We start from the raw sequence: 22015 nt of genomic DNA, 5'->3' as shown, positions 1-22015 counted from the left end.
GCCCCGCGCTCCCCCTGGTGGCTTGGGTACCCACACCCGCGGGCGGCGGGGAGGTCGAACCAGACCCGCAGGAACACTCGCTGCATGCGGGGATGTTCCAGAGATTGCGCGGAGGTGACTGCGTAGCCGAGACCTGAAGGTCTGATCCCTAAATTACTCTTCCAAATACCTGGATGGGCAGGGTTTTTCCCTTCCACCCGTTACTACCAGTTGTAGTTCTCTCGTAGTGCACGGTTTACAAAGTGGGTTTTTTTCCTACTCTTTAAGCTGAGCAGGCTCACAAGGTGGTTGCAAGTTACAAACCTTCGAAGTTTGACAAAAAAATCCTCCTCTGGACTGGACGTTTCAAGACAGAAGAAGAGATTCCTCTGAGGATCCCGTAAGTGCGCTGGCCTTGTCCAAGGGTAACATGGAGCTGAAGGGAAAGCAGTGGTGTGATCCCGATCCTGTGGAAAAATTAAAGCTTTTCCACAGAGTTTAAAACAGTCAGTTTTACAACACTGAGACTTGGAAAAAAATTAGAGGGCAAGAGAATTTCCTGTCCTGGTTAGAGGTTAAGATGAGAAAATGTTCCTTGCTGGAGTCCCTAGAGCCTGGGATTAAGAACTGGCTCCATTTGAATAGACAGCCTTGGTTACATTTATGTACTGGCTTGTTTGTTTTGCTTATTCCTAACGTGCAATCAGAGAAGGAAGGATGCTATTGGTAAACAATATTTTCTGTTTATAGCTTGCATAAACTATTCTAAGGGAGCTGTCACTGAATGATTACATACAAAAAATTATTTTTTATTATAGAATTTGAGGAAAAATAGGGAAGGAGGTAATGACAGGAGCATCCCTCATCAAGGAAAACTGAGTACTTGACATAGCCTCAGTCTCCCATTCTTGCTGATGCACTGGTCTAGATGATCTTTGAAGGTCCATTCCCTCCAAAACCACATGGATTTTACAGTTCTCTGACTTGTTGAAAATTAGCAACCCCTAAGGGAGTCAGTCACTAAATACCTGAAACCCCTCTAATGCTTAAGGCTCCCTTTTCTTACGATGTTAGATAGCATGTTAGACATCTCTCCAGGACACTACTTTTTATCATAACAGTATGTCCCTGCCTTGGGTGACACGTTGAGAATAAGCAGTGTGCAGAGCTGTGTAAAGCAACAGGTACATCCTCTGCCTGTTTTTGTTGGTTCCTGACAGTTTCACTGGAGTTTGCTGAGCTGGACAGTGGCTTTCTGGACAGTCTAACCTCTCTTGCTCTTAGTTTCACCACCTTCCTCTAGATGAAGGTTCAGATGTCTCAGAAGCTGTAAACGCTATTCAAGTCGTTGGGAGTTGTTTATAAAGACACATTGCATTTGCCAGTCATACACATGCACAAAAATCACTCCTTTCTGGCCTGGCAAGTGCGTGTCACCACTTCGTGCTTTCTGGATGAGCAAAGTATTTTTAGAACTCTAAGACCATAAATAGTAATATACTAGAAGTAGTTAATTGTGAGATATTGAAGCTGAACTGTGGCACTGTTTTAATTCATGTTAAAAAAAGAATTGCAAGGTGGTGTTACCTGTGAACACAATCTAACCGCTGAAGATTGTACTATGAAACAAATCTACAGTCTTTATTCAAGGTTGTTGTGGTTTGTTTTTTAAAAAAACCTCAGCTGTTGCTGACTTCACCAGAGGTTTACCTGGAGTCTTGATTAAGGATTGAATAGCAAAGCCCCTAATATGCAATTAGAGAAGAACGCTGTGAGGTCTGTTTTCCTTAAAGCAGATGCAGAAAGCAGGGAGAAAGTGAAAATCTGCCTCAGAGGAGTTTCAATTAGTGTGCTGTGAAATATAATTAGGCTAATACATCAGACTAATAACATTTATGGTTTTGCTTTTGTTGCCACAAATGGATTATTGGATTAATGATCCTACGTGCCAGTCTGATGTACAGTTTGTTTTGAAGATGATTTTTATCACTGTACAAACCAGAAACAGGTCCTTAGAACTGCAGGCATTGTTAGTCAGCTCAAGAAACACAGCGTGCACAACGTGCTCCAGTGTGTGCTGGCAAGGAAGGGATGGCACAGCACTGCCACTCATGGGACCTGTCCTCTTCCACCACACTGAACCTTACAGAGAAGCACTGCAGCCCTCAGCCTTGGTGCAGGCTTTCACGGGCACCGTAAAATCCCCAGCTCTGCCCCATCCCACCACGCTACTCTAAAGTAAAGCTAAAGGTGCTTTGGAGGAAAGAGAGCATTACACCATCTTTACTTAGAACACAACATCAATTCCTTATGCAACTATTCTTTTTACACATATAGTTGTGGGCTTATACATACGTATAAAACAGGTACTTATATCTCACAAATATATATTTATCTATACATATATATATAAAGCATTCCCATGATGAATTATGAAAGGAAAATGGTGCACAGCCAATACTATTATGAACATCTTAAAAACTGTACTCCCAAGTATAATGTCTGACTTGGAAAAAGACTTAGCTGAACGTTTTGGGACAATTTGCACGATTTCCTGTACTGCTGGTTCTCAGGGCCACGCCGCCAGCTCGGAAGAGAGGAGGGTGGAAATGGGAGCTGTACCAAGGCAGATTGCCGGGCTGTAAAACGCCTCCTTTGCACCAACTACTGCCAAACAGAGGGCAGTTTGCACTACTTTCGCCTTTGATGACCAGCAAAAATAATCCTGTAGATTGTTCTTGTTTATTTGTGCGTTCCTGAAATAGTGAGGTGGCTGACATCAGCTGCCCACTTTCTGTCGGGCTGCTGCTTTAATAAAGAACTAAAACCTCTAACTCATAGCAGTACAAACTCTGCTTTAATCAAGAATCCAAGGATGTAAAGACCTTAGCCTACAGAACACCACCTGAACAGGTTAGATATAGCAGTAACTGATTTCTAAAGTTAACTTTGAATAAAGGGAACTTGCTTTTACTTCATCCATCTGACACCACGTATACATCTCCATCTGTTTTAAATAGATAACCCCCCTTAATTTTCACTACATTTAGAGTTTAAAGTATGATTTCTGGTCTATTTACCCCAAGCACTGAAATGCAAACATTTATTGCCTGAACAATTTTTCTTTTTCCAGCTTAAAAAAAACCCCAAACAGTCTAAATCCATTAAATGTTGCTTTTCCAAGAGAAATGGATTAGCATCAGAAAATGGCTGATACATAACGAACCACAGCAAGCTGAAGATGCTTGTTTCAGAAGCTAATTCTATATTTATTTTTAAACTGTGATGTTATGTCTGCAGTGCTTTGAAGAGATACTTTGCCGTTTTGTAGTGACTCAATTCAACCACTTTAATTGCAGGCCAGAGATGCTAGACAAGGCAAGAAACAAAGCTCGAGTGAAAGCCTGTTACATCATGATTGGTCTCTCAATTGTTGCCTGTTTTGCAGTGATTGCTTCAGCTAAGAAGGTGAGTACGACCTTTTTAAAGTAGCACACTTTAAAATGATGGGCTTCTGTGAAAAGCACACAAACCTAAACCAAGAGCAGCAGCTTACAACTGCCTGAGTTTTAGCTAACCTAGTCTCTGCCACCCCCCAGCAGATAAGTGGTTGTTGCCCATTCCCAAGGTTGGGTAGCTTTCCCCAGGCGCATCCTTACTCCTATGCTGTTACTTCCTCAGGCTGCTGCACGTCACGAGTCCTTAACAAGCCTGAACTTGGCAAAGAAGGCCAAGTGGCGGAAGGAGGCTGCACTGGCTGCGGAGGCTGCGCTGGCCGCGGAGACGAAGACAAAGTAACTTCCTCTGAAATGCTGAATGTCCTCGGAAGAGTTTTTTGAAGAGCAAAATGAACAGCTGCTGAGAGCAATTAGTGAGTTTCACCCCTAAATGGACAACTGAAGCATGCACACTCTGGAGCCAATATGGGCAGCTACAGCATCACAAAAAAAAAGGGAGGGTCTCTTTCATTAGGGAGATATTTAGGGTACTTGTTGCATGTAATTAAAATTATTTAGAATGTTTTGCATATGATTAAAAGCATTTAGTTTTAAAGGAGATGAGGTAGTTTCCTAAGAATATCAGGTATCAGATAACCACAAAACATTTAAACCCAAGAAATTTTCTGTCTGGTGACAGTGCAGTTTTTCAGTGCACAAATCTGCCAGTTTGAATCCATTAGCATCAATGCTGTATTCAAAATGGCACTTGCATTTTTTAGTTTTAAGAAGCAACACTTATTGAATCACTACATAAATACAATAAACATCTGTAAAATAGGTTTTATTGGTTTCTGTATGGTATTTGGAGATTTAACATTCCATAATATTGCATACTACTTATATGTGTTCTGTTACAGTAAAGGGCCTTTGGCCTGGATTTAAAGGTGCACTATTACTGTCTGAAGTTAATACAGGTAATTTAGCTTCCACACATTATATGAAGACATTGCGCCAGAAGTAACTGAAATTTCTCATTCCAGATTTCAGTGAAATCTTGAGGTCACAATTAAGTCCACATATCAATTTGCAGACCTATTACAAAAATTCTCAGTTGTACAATTTAATAAATTTAAACCAACTGAGAATTAACCACGGAAGAAAGACAATAGTGCATCTTTACTATTTTTTTAAAGACAGGCCCAACAATAAATAGTTTCCAGTTGCAAACTTGTTCTACAGCTAACATTTCTGTGCCAACATTATTACTATTTTCTGATTGCTGCTAGCAACAGTGTGTAAAGCAAATACTAGAAAATTAAAAAGCTGTATTGAACCAGTCCTCAGACAAAAGTGCAATGACAAAAGAATTAGATATGATTCAGTGTAACAAGAGTAGGGAACTAATAAAAAAAATTTTATGCTCTGCATAGTTGCATAGATTAGCTAGTTAGTATTCACATTTAAGCAGAACAAATGGTACCCTTTTAATTAAACCCAAACCCCTGTATTTTTAAACAGACTTTGTAACTGATGGGACATTTCAGATTGCATATAAAATGCCAAACTCAAAAGAGAAATTAGTATCACAGTTTTATTTTGTTTTTCTCTCCATACTGGTTTCATCTGTTTAGGTAACATCATCATAATCATGCCCCTACTTGCAAATGAGTACACCAGAGCTGACCTTATGTCATAATCTCTTGTTTTATTTTGTTAATTAATGTGCTTTTAACAAAGTATGATATAAACCCAGTGATAAAATAGGAGAGGCCATCCTGTATGTATATCCTTTAAAGAATCTTCAATTTTTAACAACTTAAGGGTAAACCAAATGTTGAGTTTAAATAAGGATTTTCATTATCCCAAGTCCATCAATTTTAGTTCCCTTTCAAACTGTTCCATTCAAACGTATCAGAGGCATGAAACAGTTTGTCTAAATGCGTAAAGTGCAGTCACTAACCATCCACACAGATAGAATAATATATCCACACAACTGAAGACATTCTTTCAAAACAAATGTAATACTTTAATGTCCCCTCTTTTCTTCATTTTCAAGTCTTTCAATTAAGATTTTCATAGTTCAGATTTGGTTTAAATAGGAGAGGCTTATAAACGTAGTTTTACAGGGTTCTCCAAATAAAAAGCAGGCACAGCTGGTTGTTATCAAAACAAGGTTGTTAGAAACAAAGGAATACCCTGTTACCTGAATAATTTTCTTACACTAGAACACTGAAATTCAGCATTTGCTAGTAATCTTGGTAGATTTCCATGATTGTTACCCTGTTCTTTGATAGATGGGGAGTGGGGAGACCATGGGAAAGAATGAAGGTTGGTGTACGAAAACCTAAAACTATGAGAGTAAAAAGGGCATAAGTACAATCACCTAACGTTATATGAAAATTTGGCAGCTGTACTCAATATTATCACACTATTCAAAACTGTTGTATGCTGTACAAATCTAGGTTTAAAGTGTCATTTGCTAAAATATCTCATTGTTCAGAGTTCATAAAGTAACAGCACTCCTATATACACTTCTTACACTTCTATCTTCCACTAAAAAGACTTCAAAGGGAGGTTGCTTCCCTCCCAGTTACATCTTAGTCAAAACTGACCATTAATTTTAGAAAATCCACTTCAAGTCCCACATTCAATTACAATATAGAATATATTGCTGTAACATCAAAGTGAAACATCTTAGAATCTTAACTTGCATGTAAAAAAAATTCTAAATATAAAATGGTACTGTAAATGATACCACCTTTAACCTGTATTTTTCAGTGCATTAAAATATTTTTTAGTGACAAGCACAGTGCCGTGGGTAAGTGATTTGAAGTTTAAATTGCAGCTTTTTATGAAGCATGAAATGCTCTCATATGTCACAGATTTCACTTAACCCAGGAGTTTGATGTTAATACATTAATTACAGGTAATAAAAAATAGCAATACTTCAGAGTTAACCCAAAGTATTAATTTCTCCAAATGAGATATACTACTAATACACCAGAAACACTACTTATATGCAAGTCAAAGCAGAGCATACATTTTTCCATACTCAAAATTGTTAACGTAAATATTAGAATTCTATTTCTTTTAGTGTTTAACAGCAAACACTGTATATTGTAGAGCCTAAATATTTAGATGACAATAACTTCTAGTTAGTTTTGGTGTCCACATACTTAATGCTATTTACAGTACAACAACCTTTTCCTTCAACTGGAGTGATTCACTATTCATTCTTCACTGCAGTATTTCTATTGTCTTACCAAAAGCAAACCAAATTCATTAACCTAAGGAACAATTCAAGTGGCAGTAGCATACTTGATCAAAAATACCTACTGTCTAAACTTTTAAGAAGCTATTGTACTAAAAGGCAAACATTGCAACGTTTCTCAAACTAAAGTGGTGTTACCACATCTTGACAGAAGACAGCTGTAAAACATCAGCTTGGTGATTTGTGTGCGTCACCCTTCTGTCATTCCTAATTGCAGCCTTCTTGTGGTAACTGCAGTGGCTGCTTCCACTGCGAAGTACTGCAGTTGTGGCTGACTTGTAATGCCATTTAGCAGCTTTCATTACAGAGCCAACATCAAATGACCAGCAAGGTCTCTGCTGATTCCAATTTGAAAACCTCTGAAATAGTCATCTTCCCACATAATTAAGAAAGAACTTTTTCATATATTCAATATCATATTAGGTAATTAGCATTATATATGTATATCTATTATGTCTTTAAATACATTTTATAAATAAATTCCAACAGTGTGTTGTAAAGTAAGTAATGCATAAAAGTTTCACAATTTAAATAAATATTTTTCACATTCCAATTCAGCTTCTTACAAGCTCATCTTTATTTCATGCCTTAGTTCTGAAGCAATGTTTCTGCTTCAATACAAGAGGTAGATTTGATAGAGACTGGGCAAGTCAAGCCTACTGCCAAAAATTCAACTGTCAGTAACTGTATTGCTGATATGAAGTTTGAGACTACATGAAAAATTCAGAACTACTACCTAAAATCCTACCAAGTCTTACCTAAACTCTTGTTAAATCACATTTAATGCTTTTAGACATGATTACTCACAGTTGTTTTCTGTACATAAGAGATAATGAAGAACACAAATACAAAACAGAGAACAGTTGTCTCTAACACTTATATATAAAAGTGCATGAGCTGCTTCTTCATCTATTTCTGCAAAACATATTCAGCTTTTCCTCTAACTTTGGCCACAAAGAAAAGACCTCTGAGAAAAAAAACCCCAAACCGTATAAGTGTTTAAATTTTACGCTTATATTCACTTCAGTAGTTTAGAGCTGGAACCCCTCCATTGGAGCCTCCTGCTGTTGAAACACAAACTGCTGCTGACTTTCATCCACCTGAGGTGCAATACTAGAGTCCTCTTCTTCAACACCAAAATAATGTTCTATGAGTTCAAAAGCCTTTTGGTAGATCTCCTGGTTTTCATGCCTCTGAAGAAATTCAATTTTATCAAGTCCTACATTAAAAATAGAACATTTTTAAAAATCTAGTTGCTTAAATGAATGATGAATTCAAATGGAAACAGCTTATAGTATAGCAGTACTTCTTAAGACAAAAAGATGCTATCCCAAGTCACCTCAATTAATTTCATATCACTGGTTCTTAACTTCCTAACCCATGTATTTCTAGTCTTCATTTTCTGCTGTCCAAACTCATTTTAAAACTATGCTAGAAGCATTTCAATTAAACTAATATCCCAATTTCTTTTCTTCTACTCTTCAGTCTTCCCCAACTCTAAATTCTATCTTCACTCATGGAGTTGTCACTGGGCACAGTCTGGTATCTTTTTTCAAATTTAATTGTAATATTTAAAGATACTACCTTTTGGAAAGCTTACCATTTTGCAAGTAGAAGACATAACCTCTGCTCTGTTGGCTGAATTAAGTGCTAGGCAGTCAGTCAGGTTGATACAAAACTCCTGTTTAGCTTTTTAAGATAATGTAGTTTTCACTTAAGTTGGATTAGAAAGAGCTCAAATGAACCGTTCTGGTGACTGCAGAGGCCAAAGCAATGAGGGTGATATAATCAGCTGTTTTCCTTACTTGAACTTATATTCTACAACTTCAGCACCCTATGCTTAATGCTAAAGGAAAAAAGAGAACCTAGAGAGTCAATACTTAAAATTATGAATGGACCAAAAATCTGCAACACAATAAATTCCATTAAGGTCTTCAGTACTTATTTCTCTTATGCATTTAATTGCTCAGTTCTTCAAGCATGCATTTGATTAAAGAAATTGAGCTCTGTAACAAGGAATTTAGATGTAAAGAATGCTTTACAGAAAGTTAGTACCATCTAATCAGATATAATGTGGTCAATTAGAACTGTTACTAGCAGTTTCTGAAATACAAATGTCTGCCAATTTTGGTTTGTCAGAGCTACAAAAAAGCTAACTCTCCATAAAGATTGCCAGTTTCATTATAAGCCAATTGTAACACTAATTTTGTTAAATCAAAAGCATCCAGTCATGATATTCCACAAATTAGTTTTTATAGTATGCTTTTACATAGCGGTTTAATTCAAGAACTTTTATAAAAAGCTAAACAAAATACTTGCAAAAGTAAAAACTTATTTAGTTTTATGATCTGAAGTTAATTTTGCTGTTACTGATATTTACTATATTAAAAAGTGATCCAACTTTGGGATCAATTTAAAAACCCCTGATCTTACATCCCTGTTGGTAATGAAACTGTACCAGACAGGACTATGTATTGAAGTATTAAAAATTTATTTAGGAATGGCTGATAAACTTATGCAAAGCATGGTCCCAGTAGACTGGGACACCTGTGTTAAACCCTTCTGAGAATGTTTCTCTAGAGGGACATTTCATAAACTGACCGCAGACAAACACCCAGACATTTTCTGTATTTAACCACTTTTCCCTACGTGTTACCTTACTTGTGATACTTTATGTCTACTTATGCTTGGAGTAATTCTTGTATTAAAACTTACCTGCAAATTTCAAAATGACTCACAATGGTTTTGTTTTCACAGCCTAGAATAAGGAAGTTCAGGTAGTTTTACAAGAAGCGTTTCCTTACCATACGCTTCCTCTATGAGGGCACAATAAGGATTAATGCCGATTCCATTTTGCTTTGACTCTTGTTCTCCAAGACGTAGAATATTTTCAAGTCCATTTAAAGCCACCTGGACTATTTTTGAATCCATCACAGTCAGGAGGTCACAAAGAGGCTTGGTACAACCTAGTGCTACCAAATACCTTTATAACATAAAAAAAAAAAAAACCAGAGGAAGGGAAAAGAACTGATAATCCAGCACATTTATTCTGACATACCCGTCTACTGCTACTGATACTTATTTTTGCTAAAAAAAGTGGCTGAAACAACAAAAATTTCTAAAACATGCAACAATACAAAGAGAAACTTAGCCCAAAATGAAAAAATATTAAACTTATCCTAATAAAAAAAGTTAATATGTATATTCCTAATTAGAGTGTGAAATCTGTAGTCTTTTTAACTTCTTTCACCTATGATCTTCAGGTGGGTTTAACTGAATATAAGAGAAAAAAATTTTAGCAGGAAGTTATTTTCTCAGGCAGTCGAAATTTTCTAGTGGTAAAAATATCAATAAGCACATTAGATACTTGTAAGAACACTGGGCACTGCTCTGTGCTAACGCAATCCACACTAGCAGTCCATGCTAAGTATTAGCATCACCTACTATAAAGAGAAGGATGTAACTGTAAATACAAAGACAAAAATACTGGGATTCTGAGTATCCCATTCCTTTTCCCAATTTTGAAAAAAATTGTGTATGAACTTTTTCAAGTCATAACCTGTGTCCTTGCTTCTAGTATGTAAGTAAAATGAAGACAACAACGTTTGCCTAAATATAGTTTAATTCAGTGGTTTAAAACTATCCCTGCAGTTAGGCAGTAATACCTTGAGGACATTAGGAGGACTACAACTTCATGACACCAATAATATAACTATTTTTGATGAGAAGCCATTGTTGTGGTATAATATGCACATCTACTATTTGAAGATCCTGAATTAAAATTTTCTTTTAAAATTCTAGATTTTAAAATGTTACATTATATAAGCAATTAAAACAGAATTTAAATTTAAAAAACCAAGACACTTTCCTTTGTTATCCCTGTTATCTCTCTGATAACTTAGTAGTTGTAAGAAAACCAGGATTAGTTACATTATAAATAAGAACGTACTTCTTGCAACAGATCTCCCAAATTTGCTGCGAAAGTTATCACAGATCTTTCAGTTCTGGCTTCCAAATAATACAGTAATTTATAAATCAAATTATCAGCTACTGATTCAAAGTGATCATTATTCTGACAGTATTCAGAGAAACCAGAGAGTATTTTATTCTAGAAATTCAGGAAGTCCTATCTTTGCAGCATATAAATAGCTACTGACAGTAAAAGTTTAATCAAACTCAGTTCTGAGCAAGGAGTTTAGATATCTGCTTTAAAATAATACTTATAGTGAGTTTAAAATACATGAAGAAACCACTAAAGTCCCTGAAGTCTGTCCACAAATACACAACTACACTGCACAAGTTATCTAAACAACCCCCCCCCAAAGTTTTCCATTTTCAAACACTGAAACTACTGTTCATCAACTGTTCCAATTGCATTTGACTATGTAATATCAGCTCTGGAAGATAAGCTTGTGACAGCTTTAGGTGCAACACCACTGAAACAAAGCAGTATTGATTAATTTATTAAGATTTTTCTGAATTTCTACATCTAGTCTCTGTACAGAGTTTCAAGGAATTGAGGCTGTGTTTAGGATTTTGTTGCTATGACTGTCAAGATTCAAATGCAGAAATCCAAATGCCCTATATAAGATCCTTAGGCAGAGAAAATAGTAACATACACAAGCTTACCTAATCTGTTCAGGGGTTCCTCCTGATGTTGCATTAGTGATGGCCCATGCTGCCTCTTTTCTGGTGCGAAATTCAGCTTTTTGAAGAATTTCAATCAATATTGGAAAAATATTTGCATCTATAACAGCCTAAGAGATGAAATTGTAACATTTTACAACAATTAATAAAGATTTCAGAGCACTAGTAGCCTTAACCACAAGAATTAGTGATGCCTGCTGATATCAAAGCAAAGAATATTTTGTTTAGATGGTGCCATACAAACTAGAAATGCTAAACTAAAATTCAGAACTATTCCAACATTGCAGCGTAGCAGCCACCAGAATACCTGGGGGTTTTTACTTCTCTGTTTCTGGTGGGCAGAGCACAGCTTACTGGATTGGTCCATTTAAAAATCATACAACACATCAGGAGTGTTTGAACTGAAGATCAAGCCATTTTGTTGAGGTCTGAAGTCTCCATCAAGAGACTATGTCTGTAATTAGAGACTATGACATGTTTTAAATCACATCAGGAAGTAACATTTTCATCTCTGATTGAAATAGAAGGGGGAAAAAAATCATTTTGGAGTATGTATTCTGATTCAGAATTCTCATTTTTATGGATCAGAACCTTTTTTCAGGTAGCTCCAGACACCTGGAACAATAGTCAGGATGCAGTAATTTCCAGAAGAATACAACTCAGGGTTGATGACATCATGCCGGTTTTTTATCCAAACGAATGTTCAGCATTTTCAAACTGGTTCACTTTTCACTGGACAAATTTGTAGTACAAATTGTGACAGCTATTTCTATTCAAAATAGTATCTCAAAGTTTAGAAGAATACATTTAGGTTAAATAAAATTACAGACAGTCAGGACTAAAACAAATAATACAGTGTCAATACAGTATCTGTTTACATCTCCTTGTGAAGAAAAATCAAGCGAAGTAGCAAAATGAAAACAAAACCAACCAAGTAACAAATTCCCAGGCTTTACCTGAATTTGAGCTCTGTTTCCTGCAGTTATATTAGAAACAGTCCAGCATGCTTCTTTTCTGATAGATTCCTTGGGACTACTAAGCAAGTGCAAGAGACACGGTAATGCAGAGCAGTTTAGAATCACCTAAAATAATTTAAAAATTGAAAACTGGGTTGTACTATATATATATATATCCTTGTGCAATATACATATATATAAAAAAATATAGAAGCATTTTACAGAGGACTTCAAAAGATTTTGCAACACATTTATATTATACAAAATGTCATATCCTGCAAAATTAAAGTGTCCAATGCTGTAGTGTGTGACCAGACAATCCAGCAATTTGAAAGAATCTGCCTTCAATTAAGTTCAGACCAAAAGACTGAAAACAGCGGAACTAAGTAAGGCTGCTTAAGGCTAAAATATGAGCAAGTCAAAATAACTGACAAGTGGACATCTAATTTGTACAGTTATTTGTTAACTTTTTAAGAGAAAAGGTTTTCCATTTACTTCCTTAGCAAAATCCTCTCTTCTAGAGCTCATAAATTATGCAATTAACATTTTTCCTTATGTTCTCTTTACACTACTGCTGTCAGCCTTTTAGACAGAATTCTTTTTAAAGTAGGACCTGTCCTGCTGTTTCCTGCATTGCTTCAAAACCAATTCCATTGCCTAAAATTAATAAAATAGATCTTTAGAATAAATTACATCAGTAAGACTATCACATACAAATTCACAGTAAAATCAAGTATAAGTTTAGCTTAGAAGTGAGAACCTTGACTGCCTTTAAGACTGAAAAAAGGGGAACCATAATAAATAATTGAATTTTTTTCCCCTGTAAGGAGGGGGAAAAAAAAAACCCAAACAAAAAAGACAAGCAACAGTCAAAGTACCATACAGAAACGAAGCAATCCACTACACACAATGCTGTAAAAAACCAAAAGTTCATTCTTGCATTAACTTAATGCTTAAAATAGAAGCCTAAACTATCAAATCAACAACAGAGATTTCTAGAAAGCCTCTTTCAGCAATGTACACAGATACCTGTACTGGCCATGTATTTTGTCAAAGTTTTTACAAAATTCTGTCTTGCCAAATAATTTTCTTAAATCAACTAGTCTTACCTGTGTTTGGACATCATCCCCAGTAACAATATTTCCAACTGCTCTTAATGCAGGGGATACCACCTTGTAATCATTATGCCTGGAGACAAATATTATATTGCTTGATATTACCAAGTGTTAAAAGATTAATTTTGCATTTTCAGCAAACGGTTTACTTCCAGTGCTAAATATTTAGTTACCAAAAACACTGTATTACTTACTGCACTCTCCCCCTGTTTAGCCAAATTTGACTACTGCAACCCTACAACAGAATTGCTGATTCAAAGACTGAGCACCTCTATGGGAAAACACAACTTAGAGCAATCTGTCCAGCAGATCCATTTCGCCCAGCTCAAGTATTATTAAATATGATACTAGAATGTGTGTCATTCAACAGTCAAAAACAGAGGGGGTGTTATGAGGTGTATACTAAAGCTTAGTAGTTTTAGTAAGTAAAATTCCCCCTTTTTTGAGTCTGTAATCCTAGAAGCCAGCGCATGAAATCCGTATTAAGCTGCCTGATGTGCCGGGGAAGGAAATTACTCAGTTGTCCTAGAGCTTCTATGGAAAAGAAAGCAATCTTACCCTCTCCTGACAGCTATAAAAATGAGCTTTTCACAGGGAAGCATGCCAAGCTGTCCATGCTGGGAACTACTGTCCCTGACCTACTCTGCAGTTCCATGTGAACACAGGCATTTAGTCTCCCTTTCCAGGAAAATAATGAGCCATAACCCAAATATATTGCAACAGTTCAAAAGTGGCTCTAGCCTGCCTCTGCACTTCGCTGAGTCCAAGAACTGCCTGTATAGCAATTATATGTCCTACAAAGGAAAGTACAACAGTGAAATTAAAAAAAAAAAAAAATTAATTTACAATTCAAGATTGGTCTTCACCCTTCTGTTCCTTTATGTATATGAAATCCTGCATTAAATTTTAAAGAATAAAAAGGAATACTTTGGAGAAAACTTTTTTCACTGTCAATGTCAGGAATAATTCCAGGAGCTGAGCAACCTAGCAAGCAGCTTAAAAGATTTCAGACTGAATTCACGTTCATCAGTTTTCACAAAAATAAATTAAGACTTCACATGAGAAAACACAGCTCAATTTTAACATTAACAGTACTATAAGACACTTATTTGGTGAAAAGAAGACTTACATAAGCAGCTCTACCAATCTTCGACACACTCCAGAATCAATAACAGCTTGAATTTTATCATTGGGACCATCTGAAAGGTAAGAGAGGGCCCAGCAAGCATCTGCTAATACATCCGGGTCACTGCTAAACAACAGTCTTGATAAAACATTTAAGCAAGGAGCAACCTAGGTTAAAGAAAAATATTGCATAAAATTAGGTGTTCTAAAATTAGGTGTACTTTCCAAGTTTCAGAGAACACTCTGCAATGGCTTAAATGTGCAAAACTATTTACTGCTCAAGTACACGAGGTCATTAATGAATGAGGACCCAGGTGGAAAACTTTCTGATTAAACCAGATATCCAATTCAAACCAGCAAATTGGATAAATTCTGATTCACAGCATATTTATTGAGAGATACTCTATTAAGTAGGTAATTGTTCAGCTTAAATAAAAAACATCTGCTTTTACAGGTAACCAGATGACCAGGAATTACTGATGCTTTTCTTAATCATTCAGGGAACAGAATCTCTAAGTATTAAAGGGGATTTTTTATTGCTGGCTTTGTAGGAGTACTGGCAGTTATTTGTAGTAACCAACTCAGAGTAACTCACAGAGCACCCAACATTCACTGAACCGGTGAAACAAGCAACGTCTCATTTCAGGTCTCACTGCTGCTGTACCCTCTGGCCTTAATCTCCGTAACTTCCACACAGAGCCAAATGAACTAGACCATCTTGACACAATTTGGAACCTGACAGGTTTCTGCTGTATAGCCTGGGAATGTCATATTCTTTGTAGAACTTATTTCTTTACCTTACATGGGTTATGCAAATTCAGCCTCTGTTATGTGTCCAACTGCTGCTGTTGCAAAGGGCAAAAAGCAGAGGACCTATTCTTATTAGCAGCTGCCTATAGAGCATCCTTTTCCTGTGAGGTTTTGTATTCAAGCAGCAACAAATCTTGTTTTTTCACTACCAGAACAAAACACTAGTAAAGGATATAGCTTAGGCAGAGTCATTGTGAGGTGATCAATTAACTGACATCAGAAATCCCCCCTTTTTGTTAATATTTCTTCAATAAGTAGCAGTAACAGTAATTACTAACTCATGCAGTAAACTCTCTCCAGACTAACTTTAGTTAGTTTAACTTTAGTTAAACTTTAGTCGTTTAACCTCAGTCTCTTCTACCAGAATATCCAATGTCCAGCGCTCTTAAAGTCATTGACCGTACCAGAAATTAATTTCATACTGAAAACAAGAAGCTAAAACTCCTACTAGTCTCTAGTCTTTATAGCCACATACTAGAGAGAAGAAGAAAAAAAAGGGGAGAGCATATAGGCTTTCTCTGTCATCATAGTCTGATCTAACTGCATCTGACAGAGCAGGAAACTCAGAATTTTATTCATGCAGCATGCACTCACAATAATAGAACAAAAAAAAATTTGAGGAAGCTTCAACTATAACTCACATTCTCTACTACAGTTCTGGAGAAAATACAGCCCCACATAGTTTAGTGCTGAATGTATAATTTGTCCATCACTTCACACCAGTGTATGACTATTTGCATCAGACTACAGTCTCAAGATTTTAAGTGATGTGATTTTACTGCTGATAGGTGCCAAAGTAGATGATTTTTCACAGATACAACAGATGGGCAAGACTGTGTGATGACATTAAAAACATAAAATCTATGACTATATCCAGATTCAAAGAATCTGTTTGTTATAAAATATTACAAACGTAAGTATGCTTTAGCTTTCTGATTTCTCAAAATTACTACTTTACTATACCTTACTGAAGTCTGGAGGTGGGTTCTTTCCTCTACAAAGATTGGAGAGAGCCCAAACTGCATTTCTAGTTGTTGTAAGACGATTCGAATTTGTTAACAATCTGTGAGAGACAACAATAACAAAAAGAAAGTAATTTCTTATTAAAATTAAGTAACTTTATGTCTGTTGTTACCAACAGAACATCAAATCAAGAAGAGAAATTCTATTATTGGTCACTAGTTTAAATTTATTTCTCTTCATAGCTTATATGCTGCAACTATTTTCTTAAAATCAACTGAATCTAAGCAGATTATTTTGCATGGATGTCTCATTCCCAAATAATGTACGTGCAAAAAAGTAAGCAATTGCTTATTTGAAAAATCATTCAACTAAACTTTTCTGATCATCTTTAGAAGGGGCTAGGAGATGCAACCCTCCTTTGAATGAACTTTGATGTTTTCATTCAGAGAATGCAATTAATAATAATAAAAATAGTTCCATAAAAAAGTTAAAACTTCGAAGTCCTTACAAAAAAATTAATGCATTCCTTTTGCTTTTGCCAAACAGTACATAAAAGATTCAACACCTGAAAAATCAGGTTCACTTTCAGATACATACCAAAATGTCTAAAATGTTAATTCTTTAAACCCTCGGTGAAGGTAATCTGCTATTCTAAGCTATTTTACAAATGTTTTAAGTCATTTTATTACTTCAAGAGGTAATAAACTGAACAATATTTGTGTTGCACAGATTTTTCCCTGTGGTGAAGATACTATGGGAAGCACATAGTAAATGCTGGAATGATATTCCTAGTGAAATCTTCTAGTGGAACACAGCTCATGTGACAACTACTCTGTCAACTCATGTCAACAAGCAAATGGATAAACAGAAGACTAGAGCTTGGAGCTACTGGACAAAGGTGGAGAAAACAGCCTGTTGTGCAGGCAGATGGAATCATATAAATACAAGTGGGAATTAAACCATTTCTCCTACCCTATACATTCAGAAATCTGGCAACACAGAATTTGCACAATACAGAAATCTCATACCTGTGAAATAACACTTCTCTCCTTTTGCAAACATCGAAAAGCTTCCATCATGGACTAATTAATTAAAGATATGCATGATGCTCGTGTAATCCAAAATATTAAATTGCTTCTTATTATATCGTTATGATTCTCAATTTAGAAAAAAACTTATATTCTTCTCAAGTAAATTCTAAGTTGAAGTTTTCATTTATCTATACATGTGCAATATATTATAGTATTAGTTTACTATACTTACTCCAAGAGAGGTGGCAATATTCCACAGTTCAAAACAAAGTCTCTGCATTCTGCATTATCACCAGCAATGTTCCCAAGAGCCCACACTGCCTTAAAAAGAAAATCATCCAAGTGAATTTATACATGCTTGCAAATCAACTTTCACAGATAATCTATATTTTTTACAGCAAATGTTACAGAATAGAAAAAGAAATCCATGATGGAAAAAATACCGTGACAGTAAATTTTTATCTTCCTGAAGGCAGATCAACTAGCTAGTAGGCAAACGGGGCTCAAAGCCTCTCTAAACCAACAGCCCCCAAAAAAGACATTCATTACCGAATTTTAAGTAGTTATAAAGCCCCTCAAGAAGATAGTTACCTGCTCCTGTACATCTTCATGTTCTGAACTAAGCAACTTAATAAAAATGGGAACAGCTCCAGTTTCAATTACAACTTTGGTGTGTAAGAAAGTTCCAGACGCTATGTTTGTCAAAGCCCAAGCTGCTTCAAACTGTTGAGGAACACAAAGACAACCATGTTAAACAACTCAGCAGTAAAACTTAAAATCCTGACACGAAGTTTGACATAAGAGTTTCAGAGGTTAATTTTCCAACTTTTTTTCCTTTCCACTGAAATGCAATTACTACTGTAGTACTCTATACCTCGTGTTGACAAAATCTCTATTTAGTAAGAACCTTCAGTAACTACATTATTTTTAGGTTTTGGCTTACAGGACTAAGAAAGATTTCAAATCACTATTAACTAGTACAAATACCCTTTGTTTACCCAATATTAAGTTAATTCTTCTAGTACAAATGTCCACAAGGACTAACTGCTATTCCCATGGGGGAGCAGACAGAACTAGTTACTCCTATCATTAATTAGATATTTCTCAAAAATTTTCTAAAAGGGTTTCAAACAAGCCTTTCAGTTTCCCACAATTTTTTTTCCTAAGATTTCAGCTGGAAAGTACTACAATATATTCAACATTAACGACACAGATTCTGCTCACACATCATTACTGATGATCTTAATATACCACTCTGTTCATCCTCTTGGAACACCTTCTGCTTTCAACACCCAAGTTTTTGTCCAGATGAATACATGACCCTAAAGACTACTATGAAATTCACAAAGCTAAGCCACATGACCCTAAAGACTACTATGAAATTCACAAAGCTAAGCCACATTTTTAGCAGCAATAATGAAAACATATGGCTTCAGTGGTAACAAATAATTATATTTGGTTACTAAAAACCCCCACCAAACAAAACAACATGTGCCTTCCAAAGCTCTTTTGGAAGGTTTCTAATCCCATTCCAAACCCCCAATCAGTACCAGCCAAACTCACTTGCAGAGTGTAATTTTCACTCCTCTCTAGAAATTTCACAAATCTCTGTACTACTCCTGGTTTTTGAATGACTTCATCTATAGGTGGATTAGGCTCTAGGGAATAAAAACAAACATATCCGTGTAAAAAGACCAAATAAATTACTTTTTCAGTATGACAAAAACCATGAATATGATTTGTAGGTCTTATCATAATTTCATTCAATCATTTCCAAAAGAAGGCGTTACAAACTTTTCACTTGAGAAGACTGCAGGATCTTTATGACGAGATACAATTTAGTAAATACCCTGTTACATATAACAACAGTAACACATACTATTATCCATTGGCACGTTAGTAGCACATCACAAAACACTGTTCCTTCAACCAATAACTCAGGTTGGTGGAAGAGCAGTTATGACTGGATATTATTTTAAAAAGACCAAGCACACCTTTACCTATCATGCTATACACATACCAGCACCAACTTAAGATTGCATGTTCTACAGCTCCAACAGAAACAAGTTACAATTCTTCTTTGCCAGCCATGTAATTTTTTCCACTTGAGAACAGAATGGGAATGAGAAGCTGAATCACTGCAATAATTACTCTAAGTATGTTAACGTGCAGTTAGTTACTGCCCTGGACACCTCAATCAAAACATCCTTGTTTTTTACTTTGTCTGAAAGGCTTAACATTGAAATAATGAAGATTTCTGTATTTAGCCATTAGTTCAGAAGAGATTTGGCACAGTTTCTTTATAAACAGAACTACAAGTTTCTGCAAGCTCTATTTTAAAATAAAACGTAACTAAAGGTTAACTGACTCTAAGTATAATTCATAATAACATAGAAGGAAGCAAATAGAAAAACCAGGCAATGTTTACCTACCTTTAGAGAGCAATTTTCTGAATTTCTGAGTTGCTGTGAGTTGTTGATCAGGATCATCCGAAAAAATCATCTGTACCATATCTACCGTAATAACTTCTTCCTAAAAATGAAAGGAGGATTTCTTATGTGTAGTACTATGCACACTAATAGGTAACATTCTAAACACACTCTAAAGTACTTACCTCTGGAATAGGTACAGTAGAGCTGACGTCAGGATCCTGAATTGGGCTTTCTACCATAGATTCTTCATTTCCCGGAAGAGAAACATTTCGGCGTTTAAACAGCTGAACAAAGGGGAAATGTTTGGGAGACGTTAGAATTTACCAAAGCATGGGTACTGATGGCATACACTTGAAGAAATGCTTTCACCAATACCAGTCAAAGAACTTTAACTACTCACCTTCCTATTCACCCATGCAAGGTGAATTCTACACAAAAGTTTAGAAAACATAAAGGAGAACAACACTATCATGTATATTGATAAACTGTAAAGCAACACTTCAGATAGACATTTAGAACTAAATTCTTACTAGTTATAAAGATCCATAATTTCTTCCACATGAAAAAGAAGCTACAGATCTTTTTGCTTTTAGTCTTTTATCCCTTATAATTAGCATTCATTTTAAGCAAGGAATGGTATTCTACAAGCTACTTTCCCCTTTCTTAGTTTACAGGCTAAAGTCACCAACACATAGGCAGTGTTTGTGCTTCAGCACATTGCATTCCTCCCTTCTACAGAAGACTACTAAGCAGCACCTGTATTTTATACCCAGCTGAAAAAAGATTAAACCAGAAACATAATTTTCATATAGAAGAGACAGAAATTGTGTAGCTTCAAGGTGAACTTTCAAACTATGTAATATTAAACATTCTCTATGTCCAAAAATTGCTTTACAATTGGCTGCACACACTGCCTATGCTCAGAATACATACCAGCACTGTAGCATTTAATAAACTATGTTCAATGAGTGCCTCTTCATTTTCTGGCATACAAGCAAAACATTCACATTGCCCTGTTTCCTTCTAAAAACCTGTGGGGTATGCCCAGCCTCTGCCCTGGAGGGAGGCCTGCTGAGATAAGGAGAGTGCCTAACCTCCCAGCAGAACTCCCCTGGAAAGGCAACCACTTTTCAGTTATGGTAAGAAGAAGACAGACCCAGAATCCTCTTGGAGACCCTATGCAGATCCTTTGTAACCCAGTGGCCTTTACCCTCTGACACCCACTCCCTGTATCCCTATAAGATCTAGCCCTCTGCCTCTGTGAGAACAGAGAGAGCTCGTCCTTGGCCTCCCCTTCGCGGGGTGCAGACTAATAAAGCTGCCCCATGCGGAACTGCTATACGAGTCTCCTCGTCTCTCTCCTCCTGGTCTGGCCTGGAGATCGCCCCGCAGAGCAAGAGCTGAAATCACGAGCTGAGAAGCACTAAAGAGCTGACAGCCTCTCTGCACAGGCACTCTGGCTATGGCTGAGGGAAGACACCGGGCCCCGGGAAGACGGTTCCTCACAGGACCATCTCTCTGGACTGGTCACAGCTTCCTGGGTCTGAGCTACAGACCCCACACCAGCCACCTCAGAAACCAAATCTAAATTTTTATCTTTATTCCAGTTCTACACTTACAACTACTGTAACCAACAATTCTAAGAATATTACATTCGTACCTTTGGAAAGAAATTATAGACTCTTGGTCCATTGACTAAGATTTCAGCTGTAAGCATAATAATGAAACCACCTACTAAATCCTGGCTATTTTGCCCCTCTAGATCTCTACAGACCTACGTTTCTGCTGTTGTACATGTCCAAAACTGCAGAACAACTCCATGTTTACATCCAGCTCTATTTCAACAGGAACCTAAACCAAGGCATTCTCTCCCTTGTTCTTATGGATTGGGCATAATTCTGGACACAAAAAACCTACAGAATCCTGAATGCAGATGAGGCTTAATTCCATTTAAATCCACAAAAGAAGAAGAAATAGCATTCCACTTTTGGAAGACCAGCCATTCTTTCTAGCACTCAACAAGGACCCAGAAGCTCTTGGTTGAAAAGAATAAACTTGTTTGGTCTATCTACCAGTTACAGTTTCTTCTGGAGCACAAGCAGTCTCATCTCCCTGCATAAACTCCTCCTCCCCAGTTCAGGAAGAGCTGAAAAACACCAGTCCAACAAATTAAGATCAAGCAGAGCGTAACATTGTTACAACAGCCAGCATAGGAGAGGAAACACCCATTATTTTCATAATTTATC

General features: G+C 36.4%; 2 protein-coding genes across 2 annotated transcripts in view; one reads left to right on the top strand and one right to left on the bottom strand.

Annotated features, from left to right (window-relative positions):
- FAM162B (family with sequence similarity 162 member B) overlaps positions 1–5405 on the top strand; it is a 6480-nt gene extending 1075 nt beyond the window's left edge. Inside the window, exons 2-4 of the mRNA XM_008637941.2 lie at positions 268–379; positions 3339–3447; positions 3661–5405. Of these exons, the coding sequence (XP_008636163.1) occupies positions 268–379; positions 3339–3447; positions 3661–3777 (338 nt within the window). The 3' untranslated portion in view covers positions 3778–5405. The remainder of the gene's footprint in view (positions 1–267; positions 380–3338; positions 3448–3660) is intronic.
- The window catches only part of KPNA5 (karyopherin subunit alpha 5), a 19182-nt gene continuing 1414 nt past the window's right edge, over positions 4248–22015 (bottom strand). The window contains exons 2-13 of the mRNA XM_008637790.2: positions 19952–20053; positions 19770–19869; positions 18901–18995; positions 17929–18060; positions 17570–17658; positions 16307–16406; positions 14538–14701; positions 13403–13481; positions 12294–12419; positions 11320–11447; positions 9495–9673; positions 4248–7909 (exon numbers count right to left, since the gene is read on the bottom strand). Of these exons, the coding sequence (XP_008636012.1) occupies positions 7722–7909; positions 9495–9673; positions 11320–11447; positions 12294–12419; positions 13403–13481; positions 14538–14701; positions 16307–16406; positions 17570–17658; positions 17929–18060; positions 18901–18995; positions 19770–19869; positions 19952–20053 (1482 nt within the window). The 3' untranslated portion in view covers positions 4248–7721. The remainder of the gene's footprint in view (positions 7910–9494; positions 9674–11319; positions 11448–12293; positions 12420–13402; positions 13482–14537; positions 14702–16306; positions 16407–17569; positions 17659–17928; positions 18061–18900; positions 18996–19769; positions 19870–19951; positions 20054–22015) is intronic.

The sequence above is a fragment of the Corvus brachyrhynchos genome, unplaced genomic scaffold (assembly GCF_000691975.1).
Source record: "Corvus brachyrhynchos isolate BGI_N302 unplaced genomic scaffold, ASM69197v1 scaffold14, whole genome shotgun sequence".
Lineage (NCBI taxonomy): Eukaryota > Metazoa > Chordata > Aves > Passeriformes > Corvidae > Corvus > Corvus brachyrhynchos.
The sequence above is the reverse complement of the archived record's forward strand: the minus strand, read 5'-3'. Positions and strand labels throughout refer to the sequence as shown.